This window comes from Scyliorhinus torazame, chromosome 1 (assembly GCF_047496885.1).
Source record: "Scyliorhinus torazame isolate Kashiwa2021f chromosome 1, sScyTor2.1, whole genome shotgun sequence".
Classification (NCBI taxonomy): Eukaryota; Metazoa; Chordata; class Chondrichthyes; order Carcharhiniformes; family Scyliorhinidae; genus Scyliorhinus; species Scyliorhinus torazame.
In genome coordinates, this window is record NC_092707.1 from 360,623,712 (window position 1) to 360,644,311 (window position 20,600).

General features: G+C 46.0%; 1 protein-coding gene across 1 annotated transcript in view; it reads left to right on the top strand.

Moving 5' to 3' along the window:
* Window positions 1-20,600, top strand: part of prepl (prolyl endopeptidase like) — an 82,086-nt gene that overhangs the window by 17,738 nt on the left and 43,748 nt on the right. The window contains exons 5-7 of the mRNA XM_072510875.1: window positions 1,361-1,487; window positions 1,748-1,964; window positions 14,674-14,862. Of these exons, the coding sequence (XP_072366976.1) occupies window positions 1,361-1,487; window positions 1,748-1,964; window positions 14,674-14,862 (533 nt within the window). The remainder of the gene's footprint in view (window positions 1-1,360; window positions 1,488-1,747; window positions 1,965-14,673; window positions 14,863-20,600) is intronic.

The following is a 20,600-nucleotide window of genomic DNA, read 5'->3' on the forward strand; positions in this document are numbered from 1 at the left end:
GATTCTATTTAAATCATTCTATTTGGGATTCCTCCTAGGCAACAGTCGTACAGCAACCCAGTGCTTGCCACATAGTTGCCCCCTTTAAGATAGCACCATGCCAAATAATTTATGTACTTAAATGAATTGACTGCATAAAGCAAAAAATATGAGGGGCCGTTGATGGGGAGACTGTGATTTTGCTGAGGAGAGGAAGAAAAGGTTTTTTGCAATACAGTTTTGGAATGTGGGCATCACTTTCAGGGCCAGCGTGTATTGCCGCCTAGTTGTCCTTAACTGAATGGTTTACTGTGCTGCATTAGAGGACAGTTGACCGAGCCACAGGCATTGCAATTAAATTATTAAAACAAATTTAGTATGTAGAGGTGTCTAGTCTATTGAGGAATGGGCATTGAAGGAGGAGGTAAGTAATCGTGGAGCAGGCCAGGAAAAGCATCAATCTCAAAGCAGCTAATGCCAGAAAAGGCATTTGACGTGGAGTGATAGTTTTAGTTCAGTGACAGACTGAGGGAAGTGATGGGTGTTGGAGCCAGTAAGAGAGTGTAAACCAGGATTAAATGTGGATAGAGACAAATGTGCCTGTGAATTAGATTTATTAGGTAGAGAGGCCATGTATTGTGGGGAGGTTGAGGTGTGGGGGTGTTTTGTGGAGAGTGAGATTGTAAGAGCAGAGCCGAGAATAAAAAGTGGAAGTTCAAACCTCCAAGAATAACATCGCACATTGCTGAGTCTAAATGAGGCTAAAGGAGAGGATATTTTAGTGAAGATGGCAGCTGCAAGTTGAAAGTGTGGTAGATAATGAGGATCTTAAAGAGGTGAAACTGATCGTAAAGAATAAGGTGCTTCGGGAGTAGGAGCTGTTTAAGGGAGGGGGGATTAGATGCAACTTGGACTAAGTTGCCATAGTACACCATGGCAATTTGGCAAGGGATATGAAGCAAAAAGCAGCTGACATTGTACTCTTTACAACAAGGAAGGAATCATATCAGGAAACCAATCGATTAGACCCAACATGTTAATGCTCACATTCAGAATGAGGGCACGAATGGAGAAGCAATCCATTATCGCATGACTTGCAGAAATGTTGGAGTTGATATTTGACTGAAACAGAATGCAAGAAATGACAGCATTTGTACAGTTTGCTGTGTTAATGGTTCTGTCTAACCAGTTATACCAGGGTGCAGACCTGCATCTAAATCCTACCCACTAGCACTTCATTTTGAGCTGCTATGGTTTTAATAATACACTCTGTACCATACAGTTAAAAGACTTTGTTTTATTCATACCTTTAATATGTACTGACTTTGCAAATGTACGTTCTTGGCTTTAAAGCCAGTCAGCAACATGTTATTCGTTACAGAATGGGGCACAGACGATAGTCTGTTTTACGCCTGTTTGGAGAATCTTCAGTCCCATCAAGTTTACAGGCTTCTACTGGAAGACACAAGAACGATATCTGAATTGGTTTACAAAGAAAATGACCCAAGGTAATGTTAGAGTGGAACAAAAAGTGCCAGTTAGATACCGTTCTGGACATGACTCTTCATCAGATGTTACTCAGTCTATAGTGCATTTTCTATCTATTCCAGGCTTTCAGTATTTGCACATTTGGACAAGCTAGTAACTATTATAAAGTGGAATTCTGTTCCATGATTCCGAAAATAACTTGTATACTAATCTGATGTAATCTGAATCACCGGCATATTGTTTACAGAGTTCCTTCTGTTCTTTCCGTCGATATTTCAAGGTTTTTTGTGGAACTGACCTGCACCAAGGATGGGAGATTTGTCGCTATCAACTGCAACAGTAAGAATAGCTCGGAGGTCTGGTTATTTGATCGTTTGTATGTGATGGATAGCCCCAAGAATGTGCAAAAACGAGTCCCTGGGATAATTTACCATGTGGAACATTGGAGAAATGAGCTGTATATTCTGACCAATTTTGGTTCAACAAAAGAATACAGAGTAAGTCCTAAAAAAAGGTTGAGCACCATATATCATTACCAGTCAGCTTATGACTTGTAATTAAAGGGTGACCTGATAGCAACTATGTTAATTGGTCTACTCATTTGTTTTCTGTTATCCCTGGGGAATGTTTCACTGAGGTCACCAGGATCTTTGGGTGGGGGCATAGGAAAGGAGGAACTTCACTTTGAAATTATCAGAGTCTGGCTCCTGGTGATACAATTTAACAACAAATGATGTAAGGAATGTCTTTATTAGACATGAAATAGATTGCCAAATAAAATTTCCAGGCAAATAGCTGGAAATCAAGACACATTTGAATGTTATGCTGAGAGTACACAATCATTGTGGATAACTGAGCTAAGCGTTCATAGAATTAGAATCATCGAATTTACAGTGCAGAAGGAGGCCATTCGGCCCATCGAGTCAGCACCGGCCCTTGGAAAGAGTACCATACTTAAGCCCACACCTCCTCAGTATCCCCATAGCCGCACCTAACAGTTTTGGACACAAACGGCAATTTGGCATGGCCAATCCACCTAACCTGCACATCTTTGGACTGTGGGAGGAAACCAGAGCACCTGGAGGAAACCCATGCAGAATCGAGGAAAACGTGCAGACTAGACTCCGCACAGACAGTGATCCAAGCTGGGAATCGACCCTGGAGCTGTGAAGCAACAGTGCTCACCACTGTGTTACCGAGCCTCCCATTCCTTTTCTATAACTCATGATCAATAGGGCTAGTCGAAGGTTCCAACTGCCTGACCTCCCAAGCAAGCGTGAGTATAGAAGGATGATTAAAAGCAAAACAATTGCAAAGAAAGCTGTTAAAGTGAACAGTTAAAGTAGTTATGAATTTGTCCAGTGACCATTGAATTATCTCTGACAGTATAAACATACAAATTAGGAATGGGAGTAGGCCACTCGGCCCATTGAGCCAGTTCTACCATTCAATAAGATCATGGCTGATCTGATTGTAACCTCAAACTCACATTCCTTCCTACCCCCGATAATCCTGCACCTCACTGTCAATCAATAATCTATCTAGCTGTGCTTTTAAGTATATTCAAACACTCTACTTCCACTGCCTTTTCAGGAAGTGTTCCAGAGACCTCACGATCCTCTGAGAGAATAAAATTCTCCTCATCTCTGCCTTAATTGAGCAACCTTTTATTTTTTAAAAATGATTGGTGCTTTGGTGCTCACTAGGTTGTGGTTCACACAAATAAAAGGTAATGAACAGGTTTTATCCCTTAAGATTTTTATTGTTTATTTTCTAAACAATAACTCACAACACAGCAGAGTCAGTTCGGCTGAACAGTAATCCATTGAGTCAGAAAATTGTAGGTTTAATCACCAGTAAACCCTGGTGCGTTTGTTTTCGGACTTTCAAAGGCTCTCAGTGACTGATCGAGGGACCCAGCTTCGGGAGACGGGAGGGTGAGGGCTGCCGCCGAAAACCACCCACGCCCTTGCTGCCAACCCTTCTCCACTGCAACCACCCACCCCATGTCCCCATCCGGTGCCATCACTCACTTGTGCCAGGATTTCTCCTTGATGCAGCAACCACCTTCCCAGTGGCGCTGTTGAGTCTAGAAGAGTTGCCAGCAGCTGATTGTCCAGCAGCTCTTAGCAGGCGTGACTTCCACCCCAGGGTCTTTGTTCCTGGGAGAAAGCACCACCCCTGGCCTTTTAGGTGCCTGAATGGCACAAGATGCAGCGGTGCTTCTCAGAAAGAGGCAACATTGAAATCTTGCAACTCTCCAGCGGTGGCTGAGACCCCTATCACTTCTACAAAATTCTACCTGCTGTCTTTTGGATAAAATGTTTACACAAAGTTCAGCCTGATTAGGTGGACACAAAAGATCCAATTGAAAAAGAGCAGTTCTAGGAAGGCAGCAGGTGTGGAGCAGATATAGAAGTGGGGAAGCAAGCTATCATTGACCCATGGTTCTGGGCTTGGTACTCTTAAAGTTTGTGTTGGTTTGGTAGAACCTGGCTGGAGTCTGGGTGCTGCAACCTGTGGATTTTTGAGGCTTATTAAAGAGAGGTTGCGGTGGGGCTGGGGACTAGAGGTCTGGCATGGGTGGATTGAGGAGGTCCAGATCCTGCTCCCTAATTGCCATTCTTCCTAACACTTGACAAACAACCTCCTGAAAACATTCTGGTTCTTTTTCTGATTTCTGTTTGTGGGATTTACATGCAAATTGGCTAATGTGTTTCCTTACATTCCAATGATGACCACACCAAAATTACTTAATCGACAGTAATGCACTTTGGGTGCTCTATGAATACATGCCTATTTTGCTTTTCTTGCAGACAGAAGAGAATCAAACAGAAAGTTATAGATGAAATAAGCTTATGGAACCAGAATGCAAAGATGTATTCAAGAACCTTTGAAAGGAAAGGAAGTTTGGAGGTGGGGTTGTAGTCTAGAATGGGTTGTTTAATGTTGCAGATGATGATGGCAGTTTTGACTGGGACAGATGGTAAGCTGTAAAAACAATTTGTAATATCATCTAGCATTGTGACGAGAAAAGGTAGTTGGTCAAGTGTTAGGAAGAATGGCAATTAGGGAGCAGGATCTGGACCTCCACAATCCACCCATGCCAGACCTCTAATCCCCAGCCCCACCGCAACCTCTCTTTAATAAGCCTCAAAATTCCACAGGTTGCAGCACCCAGACTCCAGCCAGGTTCTACCAAACCAACACAAACTTCAAGAGTACCAAGCCCAGAACCATGGGTCAATGATAGCTTGCTTCCCCACTTCTATATCTGCTCCACACCTGCTGCCTTCCTAGAACTGTTGGCATCTTCCCACTTTGTTGTGCCCTATGCTTGGCTTTAAAACGTTAAGATCAGAATCAAACAAAGAATAATTATTCTTGACAATTTCTGTGAAAACCACTTCACTTAAACCTGAAAATACTGCCAGCATTCCTTTATTACTTTGTAATAAAAATAGAATATCACTTATTCAATTGCCAAACGGTGGACTTCTATTGGCGACAGTTAGGAGAAGGTCGCACATAAGATAGCTCCTGCCATGGTCTTTGTTTTTTGAACTTTTTAAACCCGATTCCCGGGGATTTTATTTATCAAAACTGGCCCATCATATGGGATAAGGAATTTGTCGGCGGAAATGTTTATTTTCTCTAATTAAGGGGAAATTTAGCATGGCCAATCTACTTACCCTGCACACCTTTGGGTTGTGGGGTACACGGGGAGAATGTGCAAACTCCACATGGACAGTGACCCGGGGCCGGGATCAAACCCAGGTCCTCAGTGCCGTGAGGCAGCAGTGCTAACCACTGCGCCACCGTGCTGCCCCTTGTCGGCGGAAATATGTTGTAATCTATGAAGAAGGTTGGTGGCAAGAGGATTACAAGGGGTAATTCTTTGACAGAGCAAGAAAGCTCAGCAGGAGGGAAGGCTACTCTTATCACGGTGGAAACGTTGGCTGGAGTGATGGCGCAGGAGTTTGAAACACAGTTTGCAAAGCATTTTGAGGAACATGGCAGAGTGATGATGGAAACCCTTTAAATGGGCGATTGAGGAGGCACTTGGCCTGATTCAGGAGAAACTGGAAAAAACATCTTGAGGCGGTAAAGGAGCATGGCTAGGTGCTGAAGGGTGTGGAGGCAACCTTGTCACGGCATGGTGATCGAGTCACCTCGTTTGAAGCTGAGATGTTGCTGGTGCAGGAGAGGACAAGACTCTTGAGGGCAAAGGTGGATGACTTGGGGGAGGGGGAGTGTGGTTACCTTTGCTAGCTGTAAAGTTTCAGCTAATGAATGGTAGTGAGGTGGGGGGAGGGGCTGCGGCTTGTTGGGCATGCTTGGACAAGGTTCAAGTCGGCCTAGCTTCTTTGTTTGGTGGAGTGGGAGCGGCAGTGGGGAGGGGGTCGTTTCTCTGGAAAGCTTTTTTCAGGTTTGGGGGGGAGGGGGATCTGACTGGGACTAAGGGCTTTTCTTTGTCTCGCCTTAAGGGTGGGTTTGGTGGCTGTCTTGGGTGGGTCCGTGGTGACCTTTGTCTTCTTTCTTCAGGAATTTCTCACAGTCAATGGGTCTTTGGGGGGGGGGGAGGGTTTGTAAATGATGTTTTGTTGTATGGATTTGTTTATTTTGCGTTTTATAAAATGAAAACTTTTAATGAACATTTTTTTAAATTACCAAAAGGGAGTGACACTGATTTTATATATATATATATATATATTTTGTGTGTGTGTGTATATATATATATACACACACACACAAAATATATATATATATATATAAAATCAGTGTCACTCCCTTTTGGTAATTTAAAAAAATATATGTTCATTAAAAGTTTTCATTTTATAAAACGCAAAATAGGTAGGAGATGTTGTGGGCTTAAGCTACTGTCAGGTGTGTTGGTGAGTGGTGAGTTGCTGCAGTGCATCAATGGATCTGTGAATGGTACACAAGGCTGCCATTGTGCACCAGTGGTGGAGGGAGTGAATGTTTTAAGTTCTGGATGGGATGCCATTCAAGCATGTCTTGTGATTCTGAGTTGCTGAAACTGCACTCATCCAGTTAAGTGGAAAGTATTCCATCACATTCTTGACTTTTACCTTGTAGATAGTAAATGGGCTTTGAAGAGTCAGCAGATGCGTTTCTCGCTGCAGAATTACCAGCCTTTGACCTGCTCTCTTAATCTGCAGCATTAATATAGATGATCACGTTACGTTTCTGGCCAATTGTAATTCTCGGTATTTTAACGGTAATTAAAATTTAGGACTTTATTGGCGGATGATGCAGCGATAGTAATTCTGTTAAAAGTCAGGGGGAGCTGATTAGATTCTCTCTTGTTGGAGCTGGTCATTACTTCGCACTTGTGTGACACAATTGTCAGTTGTCACTTATCAGCCTAAGCCTGAATGTTGTTCCAGCCTTGCTGAATCCTGGCACAGATTTGTAAATGTTCAAACTTTCTGGGTAGACGACTAAACGTGTTAAAGCCTGGAAGTTTGCAACAATTTTCAGCTCACAGCAAATGAAGTATAACCTTGACCTAAAAGAAAGCGTGTATAAGGTATACTGTAACGGTCCAGTTGTTAGAACAATAAGGTGGCAACAGTCCAGTTGTTAGATCAGTGATGACAGCAGTCTCTCCTCATCACTGAGGGTAAGTGGTTATTTATAAATAAACAAATGGAAAGCATAGATTTAAACCCATCACGCACTCGCTCATATGCATGAAAATCAAAAAGTAATAGATATCCAAATTTATACAATTATAACATCAGTGTGCATTGCTTAATTTGAATTAAATACAGCATATTGACTTCACAGTGATGTTTTCTGGGGATTAATTTTTATCTAAATACATGTGTAGCATTGTATCAGTGTCAGAGGCTGAGCATCCATTTAACTCATGTCATAGAATGTGGATTGCACTGATCAATACATAAAAATGGCCAGGAGGCAGACTTTGGGGAATTGCATTACGGCAGTCCTTCACAGTTCAGACTTCTCAGAGTGTACACTAACACTTGGTAAACAGAATTTGCCTTTCTGCCGCGAACTTAACCATTCATCCGTACACCACCTTGGCTTTACTAAAGTATGTTTGGGGAGATGGTGTATTTCGTATTTGGTTTACTCATTTCACATTTAAGTCACGTAGAATCTCTCAAGTGCACTCGTATTGCAGATTTATTGAAAAAATGTCTGATATCATAGGTCAGGTGTATTTTCTTGCAGCTATAGAAGCCATACTGGAATTGGATGCAATTTGTTTTAGAGGTGGTGAAAATATTTACTTTTTTGCACTGTGTGAGTAATTTTTGGGTTCTGATTTGTTACAATCATTAATAAATTAAAATAAAGGTGTCAGTGCATCCAAGCATTGCACAGCTGGCATATAGGATGCCATTCAAGCAGTGATGAAAGGAACAGCCCATTGTGGTTAAATAAATAAATTGAGCAGCGTGTTTTTAACTCCTAAAAAGGAGTGTGTAGTATTCTCAGCTTAAATTTCTACTGCAGTAAGTTGCGAGCTGTCCATCTTCTTCTTGGGTGGTCTCTCGAGATCGAGGATGACTTGCTTCCACTCCATTTCACTGAGTTCTGTGATGACTGATCAGTCCAATGCATGATCTGCAGACTCAGCCATATGCAGGGCAGTTGCTGTTTGAAGGGTTGGGTAGATGGGTTGCATGGAGATTTGTACGCTCCCTTTGAGGCTTCGATTTCGCCTCTGCATGTTCCCAACAAAGTCTTTCACAAGTGTCATCTACATACCGAAGCTCCGAGATTGAGCTTGGAGTGGTTTTGGATTGAAGGCCGTTTCCTGTCTGTTCTATAGATTATCTCCACTCATGGATAATCTGCTGGTGGTGAGATGCAGTATTGTAGCGAGGAACATGGAGATGGTTGTTGGTGCAATGACACAGCCTTATTGACATTAAAAATGAAGCGGGTTCAGAAGTATGGTGGTGGAGGGGGTTGATTTTGGTTTGGATCTACTGATCCAGATCTGCTTCCTTGAGGACTTTACCTTGTTCCATTACATTTGTTGCTCTTTTTAGCCTTAGTCTATTTGCTCTGATTACGTCACCTTTGCTCATGAGTCTTTACGATACCGCCACGTGGTTCAAGTTCAGGTTATGATTAATAATACAGCACACCGCTTAGTAAGGATTAAAACAACGGTCATTTATTATATACAACAAGCAATATTAATACACTAATACTACTATCTATATAATAAACCTATCACTACTGGCCAATACTTAACTTAGGAAGAGCCCACCAGGTCAGGGAAACGAATGGCTTGTCCAATCAGATCTGGCCCGCGGGATTCAAAAGGCTGCTACAGGTCGGTGGCTAGGTGTCTCTACCGGATAGCGATCGCTGGATTAAAACTTTCAGTTGCCGGTTGCTGTTCTTGAGAAGGTCTCGAGCAGGCGAAGAGGAGAGAGAGAGATCTGAACTTGGCCCCTCACTTTTATAGGGCCCAGGGGCTTCCCGCCTCCCGGGGCGGCCCTTGACCCTGAGTCCCAAGTGATTGGATTTGTTCCCAATCCCTGGGGTCGATGTGTCCAATGGTGAGGCGATTCCTCGATCGGGGGGTGGTCGTTCACCTGTCTTTGTTTCGGCCACTGCAGGCGCCGACAGGTCTGGCCCGGTATTCAATTGCTAATATGTTGCAATTGTTCCCGGGGATAGCCGATTTAACTGCAGATGTCTGAATAGATGGGCTGCAAACAGTCCTGAATGTAACTGCAAATACCTGGGTTGATGGGCTGTTGATAGCCCTGAGTATCGATCTGGGCTAACTTCCCCAGAGCCGAATATGCAATACTGTCTGCAGCTGCCTGCTTGTGTCTTGTTAGCTGCTTTTCCCAGCAGTCTTTCGGGTTAGCCATTTCAAACTGGGTTTTGGCCAGATTAATCGGAACGCAGCCATTTTACGTGGCTACATACCCGCCTTGTGATCCTAACATGAAGCGTGAAGGATCACATAAATTTTGCCCACCTCGTTCCCTGACTGGGGGGGGGGGGGGGGGGGGGGTACCTCCTACATGGCCACTACTCTGACCCTAGCTATGCACAAAAATTTACCTAAACAATTCTTGAGGGCGCTATGTCAGGCAGGGGCATGTATCTATAAAAAAATAAACTGGGAACCTCTATTTTTACCTAAACAATTCTTCAAGCATTATACAATCTTATCTCTCTAAACATACAATAACAATCACAACATTTAATATACTCTTTCCTGGCTTGGCAGTCAAGCTCAGGGTCATACATTTCCATACATTTTCTTTTTATTTACAGGAAAAACCGCCAGTGCATGTTTTATTATTCATATGTCGCGGGGGTCTGGGGTCTGGTCATAGCCGAATATCGGGGATCGGATCCGATAGACCGGGGTTCGAGCGCGATACACTCTCCTTTTCCACTTGCGGAGGCGCATGGTCTGTACCGCACAACTGAGTATAGCCAATGCCAACAGTGCCTCAATGATGTACGATAAGGAGTACCAAGTTATGAACGTGGCACACCAGGATAATGCAGCGTGGTTGGTGACTGGGCCCTCGGTACTACTGGGCCGTGAAGTGTTAACAGTAAAGGGGTTTGGAGTGATGGGGTCCATGTTCCCGCGCAACCAAAAGTCCAGAACGAACATGTTGAGCACGATGAAAGGAGTCCTCATGGCTGTCTTCTTTCTTTCCTTTTCCTGTGTTCGCTGGTTTTCTCCGGACTTGGAGCTTCTGGAGTTCTGTAAGACAAGCGTAGTGTGTGTAAATACTTCGGTTTAATATCTGGTGTGTTAGTGTGTCTGTCCTTCTTGGGGCCAATTAAACCCTTATAATTGGTCACAGTATGTGACTCTCCCCCAATTTTTTTTTTCAAAACAAATGTTTAGACACGGCACACTTCCCAATGGTGGACCAGTGCTAAGTTTATCATCCAAATGTTCCAGGATGTAAATAGCATGTGGCAGCAACCCATAGGTTGCCTAAATAAAATAAAACTGTTTTTGAAAGAAAAGTTCGAATGAGGTGCATGTGGGCCGCGACGGGTAAGATTTGGATGGAGTCCCCGGGTAGGACGGCTACCAATACCGTATCTTCCCTACCCGAGCGTTTTTGACCAACGGGGGGGGTCCCCAGGCAGGGCGGGTCTCACGCCATTTCTCCACTGCCTGAGCGACCAAAGAACGGACAAAAATGTAGTCCTCATGGTGGGGTTACTGTTCAGATTCTACCATCAAATCAGAAGAGTAGCTACTATCGGGCGTCTGGTCTGGTGACCAGGTATCAGCTGAAAAGCTAGTTCCTCTGAATGGGCGTCTGGTCTGGTGACCAGGTATCTGTGGACAAGTTGGTACCGCTGAACAAGCGTCTGGCTTGTCCGTTTGGAAAAGAGCTACAAAGTTCAGGTGAATGAGTGTGGGGCGGTGAGAAAATTCTCCTGTAGGACGAACAACATTTAACAAACAGACAACATAAAACATTCTGCAGGTTCCATCAGGAAGGACAACACTTTTCACCAAGTGTCTCCTTTAAATCATCATGTGGACACCTCAGTTCTTGGTCGCTATGGGCTCTGCCTTTTTATTATTGAGAGTGCCTGTCGGTTGGGCACTCTGTGGTTTTTTAGGGCCATTGCATTCTTTAGCAAAATGTCCCAACTGTCCGCAATTGTAGCACTCTTGCGGTTTGGCTGGGGGGCTGTTCTTTCCCTCGTTTACCCAGGCGGGGTTGTGGAGAGTGGTTCTTACTGCCTGCACGTCTGCAGCGGCTTGGTTTTCCTCGGTGGTTCTAGTTGCTGATTTGCCGTGAGCCACTTGTTCCCAAACGCGGGACAATCTTTTGACCACCCACTTTTCATTATGAGCCTCCTCCGAGGGGTCATAATTGCTACAGGCATTCTGTCCTGCTTCCGTGGCATGAGAGATAAGGGTGCGGGTCCACTTGGCCATATTGTCTGGGAACAAATGGGCATGATCTACGTTGCCGAAAACGGCTTCAAAATGAATCCACAAGCGTCCTGCGAACGCTGTGGGGTGTTCAGACTTTTTCTGTCTGCATTTATTCAGACCGTCTAAGGGGTCGCCCCGGTTGTACCCGATCGCATCCAGGATCGCGGTATGCATTTCTGCAAGGGTGCCTCCTCCTACATTCTGTGGGTCGGGAAGGGCTGCTGCGACCGATGGGTCTAAGCTGAGGACCGTGAGCTTTACTTGCTCTTTCTCATCCAGGCCGTACATGGTCGCCTGTTGTTTGACGGTGGCAAAGAAATGGTGTGGGTCTGAAGCGGGGAGGAATGGTGTGATTTTGGCACATGCGTCCCGTAATTGGGTCACTGTGAGGGGGGTGGAATATAAGACCTCCGCCTCGTCTGCTGTGGCGGTGCGGTGGGTTGTTACAGGGTTCATGGGAGCCTGTATTATCTGTTGTGTGGGGGGTGGGGGTGCTTTCCTCCTTTGGGATTTTCCCTGCGCACATGCTCCCTGAACATATCTCTGCGCTGCCTCTTGCAATTCTTCCCAATCAGGGCCGTCTTCCTGGTCTAAACTTTCCCCAAAGGTTTCTTGAAATCCCTTTTGGACAGAGCAGTGCTTTCAAGTCTGCAATCTGCTTTCGGCACATTGCATGGTCCAAAGTACTCTGCCTTTGTTCCGTGGTTGTGGCGTGGAGCGCTCTCAAGGCTGCCTTGAGATCACTGCGTTGTTTCTGGAGCGTCTCTAACTGCTTTTCTGTTTCTTTCTTTACCAGGACTGCACGCTGCAGGTCCTGATAAGCCTTTTCATATTGTGACTGGAAACTACTCAAGTGCGCCAGACAAGATTGGTGACCCCATTTTGGCGTCAGCCACCTCTTCGTCCTTTGCTGCTAATTTCCCTTTTAACTCCAGGTTCTCTTTCTCAATTTCGCATACATCGATTTTACTCATCCGATGTATGCCTTCTATTTCCTTGCGGAGCGTCCTGACGACCTCCTCTGTGCCTCGCAATTGTGCCAGACAGGACACAATTGCCATCGGCTTGCGCTCTTTTGCTAAACTCTTTTTGTGGATCTCACTCAGGTTCTCCCACCAAGTATGCCCTATACTTCCAGGACCTGAGTCGTCGTTATTGCAGAAATCCTTCCACATGGGCCATCCTTTGCCCTGCAGAATTTTGCGGATTTCCACTTCCCAAACGGGACACTGTCCCGCTCCTACGCTGCTGACTGGTGCGACAGCAAAATCTTTGGGGATCATGAGGCGCTGCATCGCTTGCTTTGCCTGCATGGCTCTCTCTTATCTGCTCGTTACGTTCGAATTTGGAACAGGGGGCTAAGGTGGTGTGGTAGATGCGGGTACGGCTTGCGCTAATTTCCGAAATACCAACTGCCGATAGTTTTGACGCAACAAAAAATCTTATCAGTTTTGCCTTATAACCCTGTTAGTTACGCATGCATATACACACTTCCGAATTGTGAATTATTAACCAGAACCGCTTGAACACTTGTGGGTTTTTTTTTTGTTTCCGATTGGATACTAATTCAAAATGTTGGGGTTCTCCCGGAGTGGTTTTCCACTTCTAAGTCGGGTCCCACCGGAGTCGCCAATTATGTTGCTCTTTTTAGCCTTAGTCTATTTGCTCTGATTACGTCACCTTTGCTCATGAGTCGCCAGGTATCTTTATGATACCGCCACGTGGTTCAAGTTCAGGTTATGATTAATAATACAGCACACCGCTTCGTAAGGATTAAAACAACGGTCATTTATTATATACAACAAGCAATATTAATACACTAATACTACTATCTATATAATAAACCTATCACTACTGGCCAATACTTAACTTAGGAAGAGCCCACCAGGTCAGGGAAACGAATGGCTTGTCCAATCATATCTGGCCCGCAGGATTCAAAAGGCTGCTACAGGTCGGTGGCTAGGTGTCTCTACCGGATAGCGATCGCTGAATTAAAACTTTCAGTTGCCGGTTGCTGGTCTTGCGAAGGTCTCGAGCAGGCGAAGAGGAGAGAGAGAGATCTGAACTTGGCCCTTCACTTTTATAGGGCCCAGGGGCTTCCCGCCTCCCGGGGCGGCCCTTGACCCTGAGTCCCAAGTGATTGGATTTGTTCCCAATCCCTGGGGTCGATGTGTCCAATGGTGAGGCGATTCCTCGATCGGGAGGTGGTCGTTCACCTGTCTTTGTTTCGGCCACTGCAGGCGCCGACAGGTCTGGCCCGGTATTCAACTGCTAATATGTTGCAATTGTTCCCGGGGATAGCCGATTTAACTGCAGATGTCTGAATAGATGGGCTGCAAACAGTCCTGAATGTAACTGCAAATACCTGGGTTGATGGGCTGTTGATAGCCCTGAGTATCGATCTGGGCTAACTTCCCCAGAGCCGAATATGCAATACTGTCTGCAGCTGCCTGCTTGTGTCTTGTTAGCTGCTTTTCCCAGCAGTCTTTCGGGTTAGCCATTTCAAACTGGGTTTTGGCCACATTAATCGGAACGCAGCCATTTTACGTGGCTACACATTAGCCTCACTTTTTAAAATCCTACTATCTCCCTGCCTCTGTCTACTGCCTCACAATTTCTTATGGAAAAGTCCTCTCCACTTTTTCTCCCTCTGCCTTTCCTATAAAGAGGGAGAGCCACCCTGGACCACTCTCATGCAGTTCCCTGCGGCTTACTATAGAACAGCACTGACACAGGCAAAAGCCTTGGTATGAATCATCTGCCTGCTCAGTTGGGTAAATTCATTCAGCTGAAGAATGCTTGCATAGGGGAATACAGAAGGAGAATAGGAAGAAAAGTACATTTCTTGGGGTTGGAGGAGAGTAAAATGACATCAACGAAAATACATCTCCATAAAGAAAACACATTTATCTTGAAATGTTGAATGGGGTTGTATAAAAAGTTATTTTTTGACTTTGTGTTCCTCCCGGGGAGCATAGAGTCATTACAGCACAGAAGGAGGCCATCAAGCCCATTCCAACTCTCTGTAGAACAATCCAGCCAATACAATTCCCCCACTTCATCAATGAACTGGAGACAATATCAGGTAATTGTGCATTTACTGCAGACAATTTCCTGACCATTGATTTTTTTAAATGTGTAACGTGCATCTGAATTTCCAACATGTACCTCCTGTCTGTAACAGATAGAAACACTTCAATTGTTGAGGGAACTCTTACTAAGCTCTGAATTCTTGTGTTCTTCTTCTTTAGCTGATGAAGGCACCAGTTTCTTCCCCTGGAATGAAGAACTGGCAGATGGTTTATGCAGTGAAAGAAAAAACCAAGTTAATCGATATGGAATTGTTTAAGGATCATTGCATAATGATGCTGAAGTGTTATGGTCACTTGTATCTACAAGTGTTTTCTCTCAATGAACCAAAAGCTGTTAAGTGCATCCAGGTATGTGGGGAATTCCTAGTATTTTTGGCCCATTACCATTATCATGCTGCATACAACACTTCAACAGTGAGAACTTGTTGGTGAACTGCAAGGGGGTTTTAATGTGGCTATCACATTCTGAATGAAGATGTAGGTATGACAAATCCTGAAACATGCCATGTTTGTCAGCAGCTTTTTAAAATCAATTGTCCTGGTTTTGACAGCTTCCTCCTTAACTGAGGGGGATTCTCTGCAGTGAAATTCCTCATTGAATAACCAGAAGCTACTGACCCGATCGCATCATTATTTAAAGCTGACATTGCTGCAGATTTTGTGAGTCATTACTGACTGAGGAAAGCAATTATCCTTTTTTTTTTTTGTTAAGAGCATTTTCAGTTTCTGTTAATTAACTATTTTCTGCCCACCCGCTTTTCGGACTCTTTGCACAAATCACAACGCATGAAAACTGCTACTACTACAAATAACAATGTCAGAAACACATAAAAGGTGTTTCCTCAAAGTCATCCATGAGCTAATAATTTATATGTATGTGTATGTAGCCCCCTTTGAATTTACGAGCGGTTCAGCTTTGGGGGGGGGGGGGGGGGCGGAAACGGGCAGACCAGCTTTAGTTTTAAACAAGATAACGGTTAATTACAAAATCTGCTGCTAAAAGTTATTAGGTAGAAGTGACAAAGTTCGTTCAAGTACATGTACAAAGGTTAAAAGTAGAAACTTAAAGTTCCATCTTTCCAATTAAAGCGCTGAAAACTTGAGGTTTGGTTTCACGGCGTCTGGCTTCTGCAGTCAACTGGTGGGTGTTTGCCTTTTCCAGGTGGACTCAACAGGTCAGCAGGGCAAGGCCTCCACATGGAAGGGGGCAAAAGTGACTAAATGGTGTGGGATGGAAGTGACCTCTAGGCCAGAATGGCGAAGAGTGTCTCAGAGGAGGTCATAAGTGAGCTGGGACTTCACATCTTTGTCCCCAAGTCCTTTTTTAAAAGGTAAACGGGATAATTTGGGGGTCTGTTTGGGGTGGGAAAGACCCCACAGGTGAGGAGGGTGTTTTTGGAAAGGGGAAGGAGGGGGCGACTGACTTTGCCGAGTTTGCTGAATTATTATTGGGTGGCGAACATCGCAATGGTGAGGAAATGTGCAGTGTAGGAGGGGTCGATGTGGGGGCCGATGGAGGAGGGATCGTGTAAGGGGACGAGTCTAAGGGTACTGTTGTTGGCACCCCTTCCTTCTCACCGGTCCAGTATTCCGTGAGCCCAGTGGTGGTTTCAGCGTTGTGGGTGTGGAGCCAATGCAGGCAACATTCCGAGTTAAAGGACATGATATGTGACAATCACAGGTTTGTGATGGTGGGGCTGGATCATAGGAACATAGGGATTGGAACAGAAATAGACAATTCAGCCCTTCGAGTTGCTCCACTATTCAGTCAGATCATGGCTGATCCCTTCCTGGCCTCAAATTCATCTCCCCACCTGTTCCCCATATCCCTTTCCATTTTTAATTAGAAATAAATCTATCTCCTTCATGAAACCATTTAATGACTCTGATTCCACCACAATATTGGGCAGCGAGTTCCACAAATTCACCACCCTCTGCGAGAAGTAGTTCCTCCTCATTTCAGTTCTAAATGTACCACCTCTCAACCTATATCCATGACCTGTCATTCTAGATTGCCTCACAAGGGGGAACATTTGGTCTATTTTTACTTTATTAATCCCTTTGAGTATTTTGTATATCTCGATCAGATCCCCTCTCATCCTTCTAAACTTCAGCGAGTAAATGCCAAACTATTTAATCTCTCCTCACATGTCGACCCTTTCATCCCCAGAATCAATCTGGTGAACATCCTCTGAACTGCCTCAAATGCCACCACATCCTTCCTCAAATAAGGAGACCAAAATTGGACACAATATTCCATATGTGGATGCGAGGTTCCGGGGATAGTGGCAGGTGGGGATAGAGTACTTCAGGGACTTGTTTATAGGGGGCAAGTATGAACTGCCCAAGAAAATGGCTTCAGATACCTGCAGGTGCGGGACTTTGTGAAAACAGAGGTGCAGTCCTTCCCGGGGCTGCAGCCTCTGATCTTGCAAGCCAAGCTCTTCTTGAAGGATGATATTGGGGACGGGAGAGTGTTGGACATCTACAGTGAGCTGATGGAGAGGGAGGGCACTCGGGTGGAGGATATCAAGCAGAAATGGGAGGAGGAGTTGTTTGGGGAGGGGCGGGCAGAGACATGCAAAGAGACCCTGCGGAGGGTGTAAACATCCTTGTCGTGTTAGAGGTTAAGCCTCATCCAGTTTAAGGTGGTGCATAGGACCCACATGATGGTTGTGAGGATGAGTCGTTTTTTTGCATGGGTGGAAGATTTGGATTTGATTTATTGTCACATGTACCGAGATACGATGAAAAGTAGTGTTCTGCGTACAGTTCAGACAGATCGTTCCAGAAATGAAAAAACAAAGGACGATCCCGGCCCCGGGTCGCTTTATATGTAGAGTTTGCACATTCTCCCCGTGCCTGTGTGGGTTTCACCCTCACAACCCAAAGATGTGCAGGTTAGGTGGATTGGCCACACTAAAAATTGCCCCTTAATTGTAAAAAAAAAATAATTGGATAATCTAAATGTTTTAAAAAACATAGGACATCAATGTGCACAATGTAAATACATAAACACAGGCATCGGGTGAAGCATACGGAGTGTAGTACGACTCCATAGAGAAGATGTGTGAAGAGATCATTTCAGTCCATAAGAGGGCCGTTCAGGAGTCTGGTAACAGCGAGGACAAAGCTATTGTTGAACCTGTTAGTGCATGTTCTCAGACTTTTGTACCTCCTGCCCAATGGAAGAGGTTGGAAGAGAGAAGAACCTGGGTGGGAGGGGTCTTTCATTATGCTGCCCGCTTTCCCAAGGCAGCTGGAGGTGTGACAGAGTCAATGGATGGGAGGCGGTTTCGCTTGATGGACTGGGCTGTGTTCAAGACATTCTGTAGTTTCTTATGGTCTTGAGCTGGGCAGTTGCCATACCAGGCTGTGATGCAGCCAGATAGGATTCTTTCTATGGTGCATCTGTAAAAAGTGGCAAGCGTCAATGTGGGCATGCCGAATTTCCTTTGGTTCCTGAGGAAGTCTAGGCAGTGTTGTGCTTTCATAATAGTAGCGTTGACATAGGTGGACTAGGACAGATTGTTGGTGATGTGCATACCGAGGAATTTGAAGCTATCAACTATTTCCACCTCTGCACCATTGATGCAGACGGGTGTGCACGATACTTCGCTTCCTGAAGTCCGTGACCAACTCCTTAGTTTTGCTGACATTGAGGGAGAGGTTGTTGTCGTTACACCACGACTTAGGTCCTCTATCTCTCTCTTGTACTCTGCCTCATCGTTGTTCGAGATCCAACTCACTGCAGTCGTGTCAGACTTGTAGATGGAGTTGGAGCCGAGCTTTGCCACACAGTCGCGTGTGTGTATAGGGAGTATAGTAGGGGGCTAAGTACGCAGCCTTGCGGGGCTCCGGTATTGAGGACTATCATGGAGCTGGTGGTGTTCTTTATCCTTACTGATTGTGGGCTATGGGTCAGGAAGTCGAGGATCCAGTTGCAGAGGGAGGAGCCACGTCCTAGGTTTTGGAGTTTTGATATGAGCTTGGCTGGGATTATGGTTCTGAAGATGGAGCTGTAGTCAATGAATAGGAGTCTGAAGTTGGAGTCCTTGTTGTCAAGATGCTCCAGGGATGAATGTAGGACCAGGAAGATGACGTCTCCTGTGGACCGGTTGTGGAGGTATGCAAATTGCATTGGATCAAGGCACCTGGGAGTATCGGGGGGAAAGCAGGATTCGGCTATTGAGTTGGATGATCAACCATGATCGTGATAAATGGAGCAGACTCGAAGGGCCAAAAGGCCTCCTGCTGCTCCTATCTTCTATGTATCTTATGGTTCATGACCAACCTCTTAAAGCACTTCATAATGATAGATGTCACGGCCACTGGATGGTAGTCGTTGAGGCACATTACCTGGTTCTTCTTTGGCACCGGTATGAAATGAAAAATGAAATGAAAATCGCTTATTGTCACAAGTAGGCTTCAATGAAGTTACTGTGAAACGCCCCTAGTCGCCACATTCCGGCGCCTGGTACGGGAATTGAACCATGCTGCTGGCCTGCCTTTGTCTGCTTTCTAAGCCAGTGATTTAGCCATGTGCTGGTCTTGATGCAGATGGCAATCTCGGAACAGAGTAGGGAGAGGTTGAAGATGTCCGCGGACACACCCGCCAGTTGGTCTGCACTGGATATGAGAGCACGACCAGGGACTTGTCATGACCCGTTGCTTTCCGAGGATTCACTTTCAGGAAGGCTGATCAGACTTCGGGAGCTGTGACGGTAGTTATGGGTGTGTCCGAGGCTGCTGGGGCAATTGACAACAGTTTGTTGATTTCCTGCTTGAAACTAGCACAGAATGCATTGAATTCATCGGGAAGGGGTGCATTGCTGCTGGCGTGTCTACTCTGCTTTGCTTTGTAGCCTGTTATGTTGCTTAAGCCTTGCCGCAACTGATGATACTCCGTGGCCGGGATTCTCCAATCCCGCAGCCAAGTTCCAACGCCGGAGTAAAAGGCGGCGCCAATCACTCCAGCGTCAATGGTCCCCAATATTGAGGAATGCGCCCCTTCCTAGGGGGCTAGGTCGGCGATGGAGTTGTCCCCGCAGCTCCAGGCGGCGCGGAAAGGCCGGTGTTCGTTCGCGCATACGCGCTGCAGCCGGTGTGATTCCGCGCATGGGCGCTGCGGCCAGCGTGATTCCACGCATGCGCGGGGGTTCACTTCTCTGCGCCGGCCCCCGGGCAATATGGCAGAGCCCTACAGGGGCCTGGCGTGGAGGAACATAAGCCCCCACGGAACCCGCCCGCCGATCGGTAGGCCCTGATCGCGGGCCAGACCACCGTGGCCCCCCCCCCCCCCGGGGTCGGATCCCCTCCAAGACAGCCCTCCCTCACACACCTTCCAGGTCCCGCCGTGTCGGATCTGAGTAACCCACACCGGCGGGACTCGGCCAAACTCGGCGGCTACTTGGTCCGTCGGACCAGGAGATTCGCCGGGGTGGGGGGGGGGGGGCGCTTTCAACGGTCCCCGACCGGTGGGGCAATGATCACGCGGGCGCCCGGGAATCGGCGCCGGAGAATAGGTAAGCCGGCGGCGGGGCGCGATTCTCGCGTCCCCCCGGGGATTCCGAGGACGTGTCTTTAATCTGTGAGTCCAGCTTAGTCTGGTATTGTCTCTCGCCATGCCTGATGGCTTTGTGGGGATTGTACCTGGATTTCCTGTATAGGTCAGGGTCGCCTGACATGGCCTTCAGTAGTGATTGAATCTCCCGATTAAACCATGGTTTCTGGTTGGGGAACGTATGTACTGTCGTCGTTGGCACGCAATCGCCTACACACTTGCTGATGAAGTCTGTAACAGTGGTGGCATACTCGTTTAGGTTGGTTGCTGCGTTCTTGAATACGGATTAGTCCACTGACTCCAAGCAGTTGCATAGGAGCTCCTCCGTTGCCTCTGACCAGCATTGCACGACCTTCTTAACCGGATTCTCCCGCTTAAGTTTCTGCTTGTATGCCGGGAGAAGGAGCACCATCTTATGATCCGATTTTCCAAAGTGCAGTCGGGGGATGGATCGGTAGGCGCCCTTGATACCAGCACGGTAGTCTTGTGGATAGCACAATTGCTTCACAGCTCCAGGGTCCCA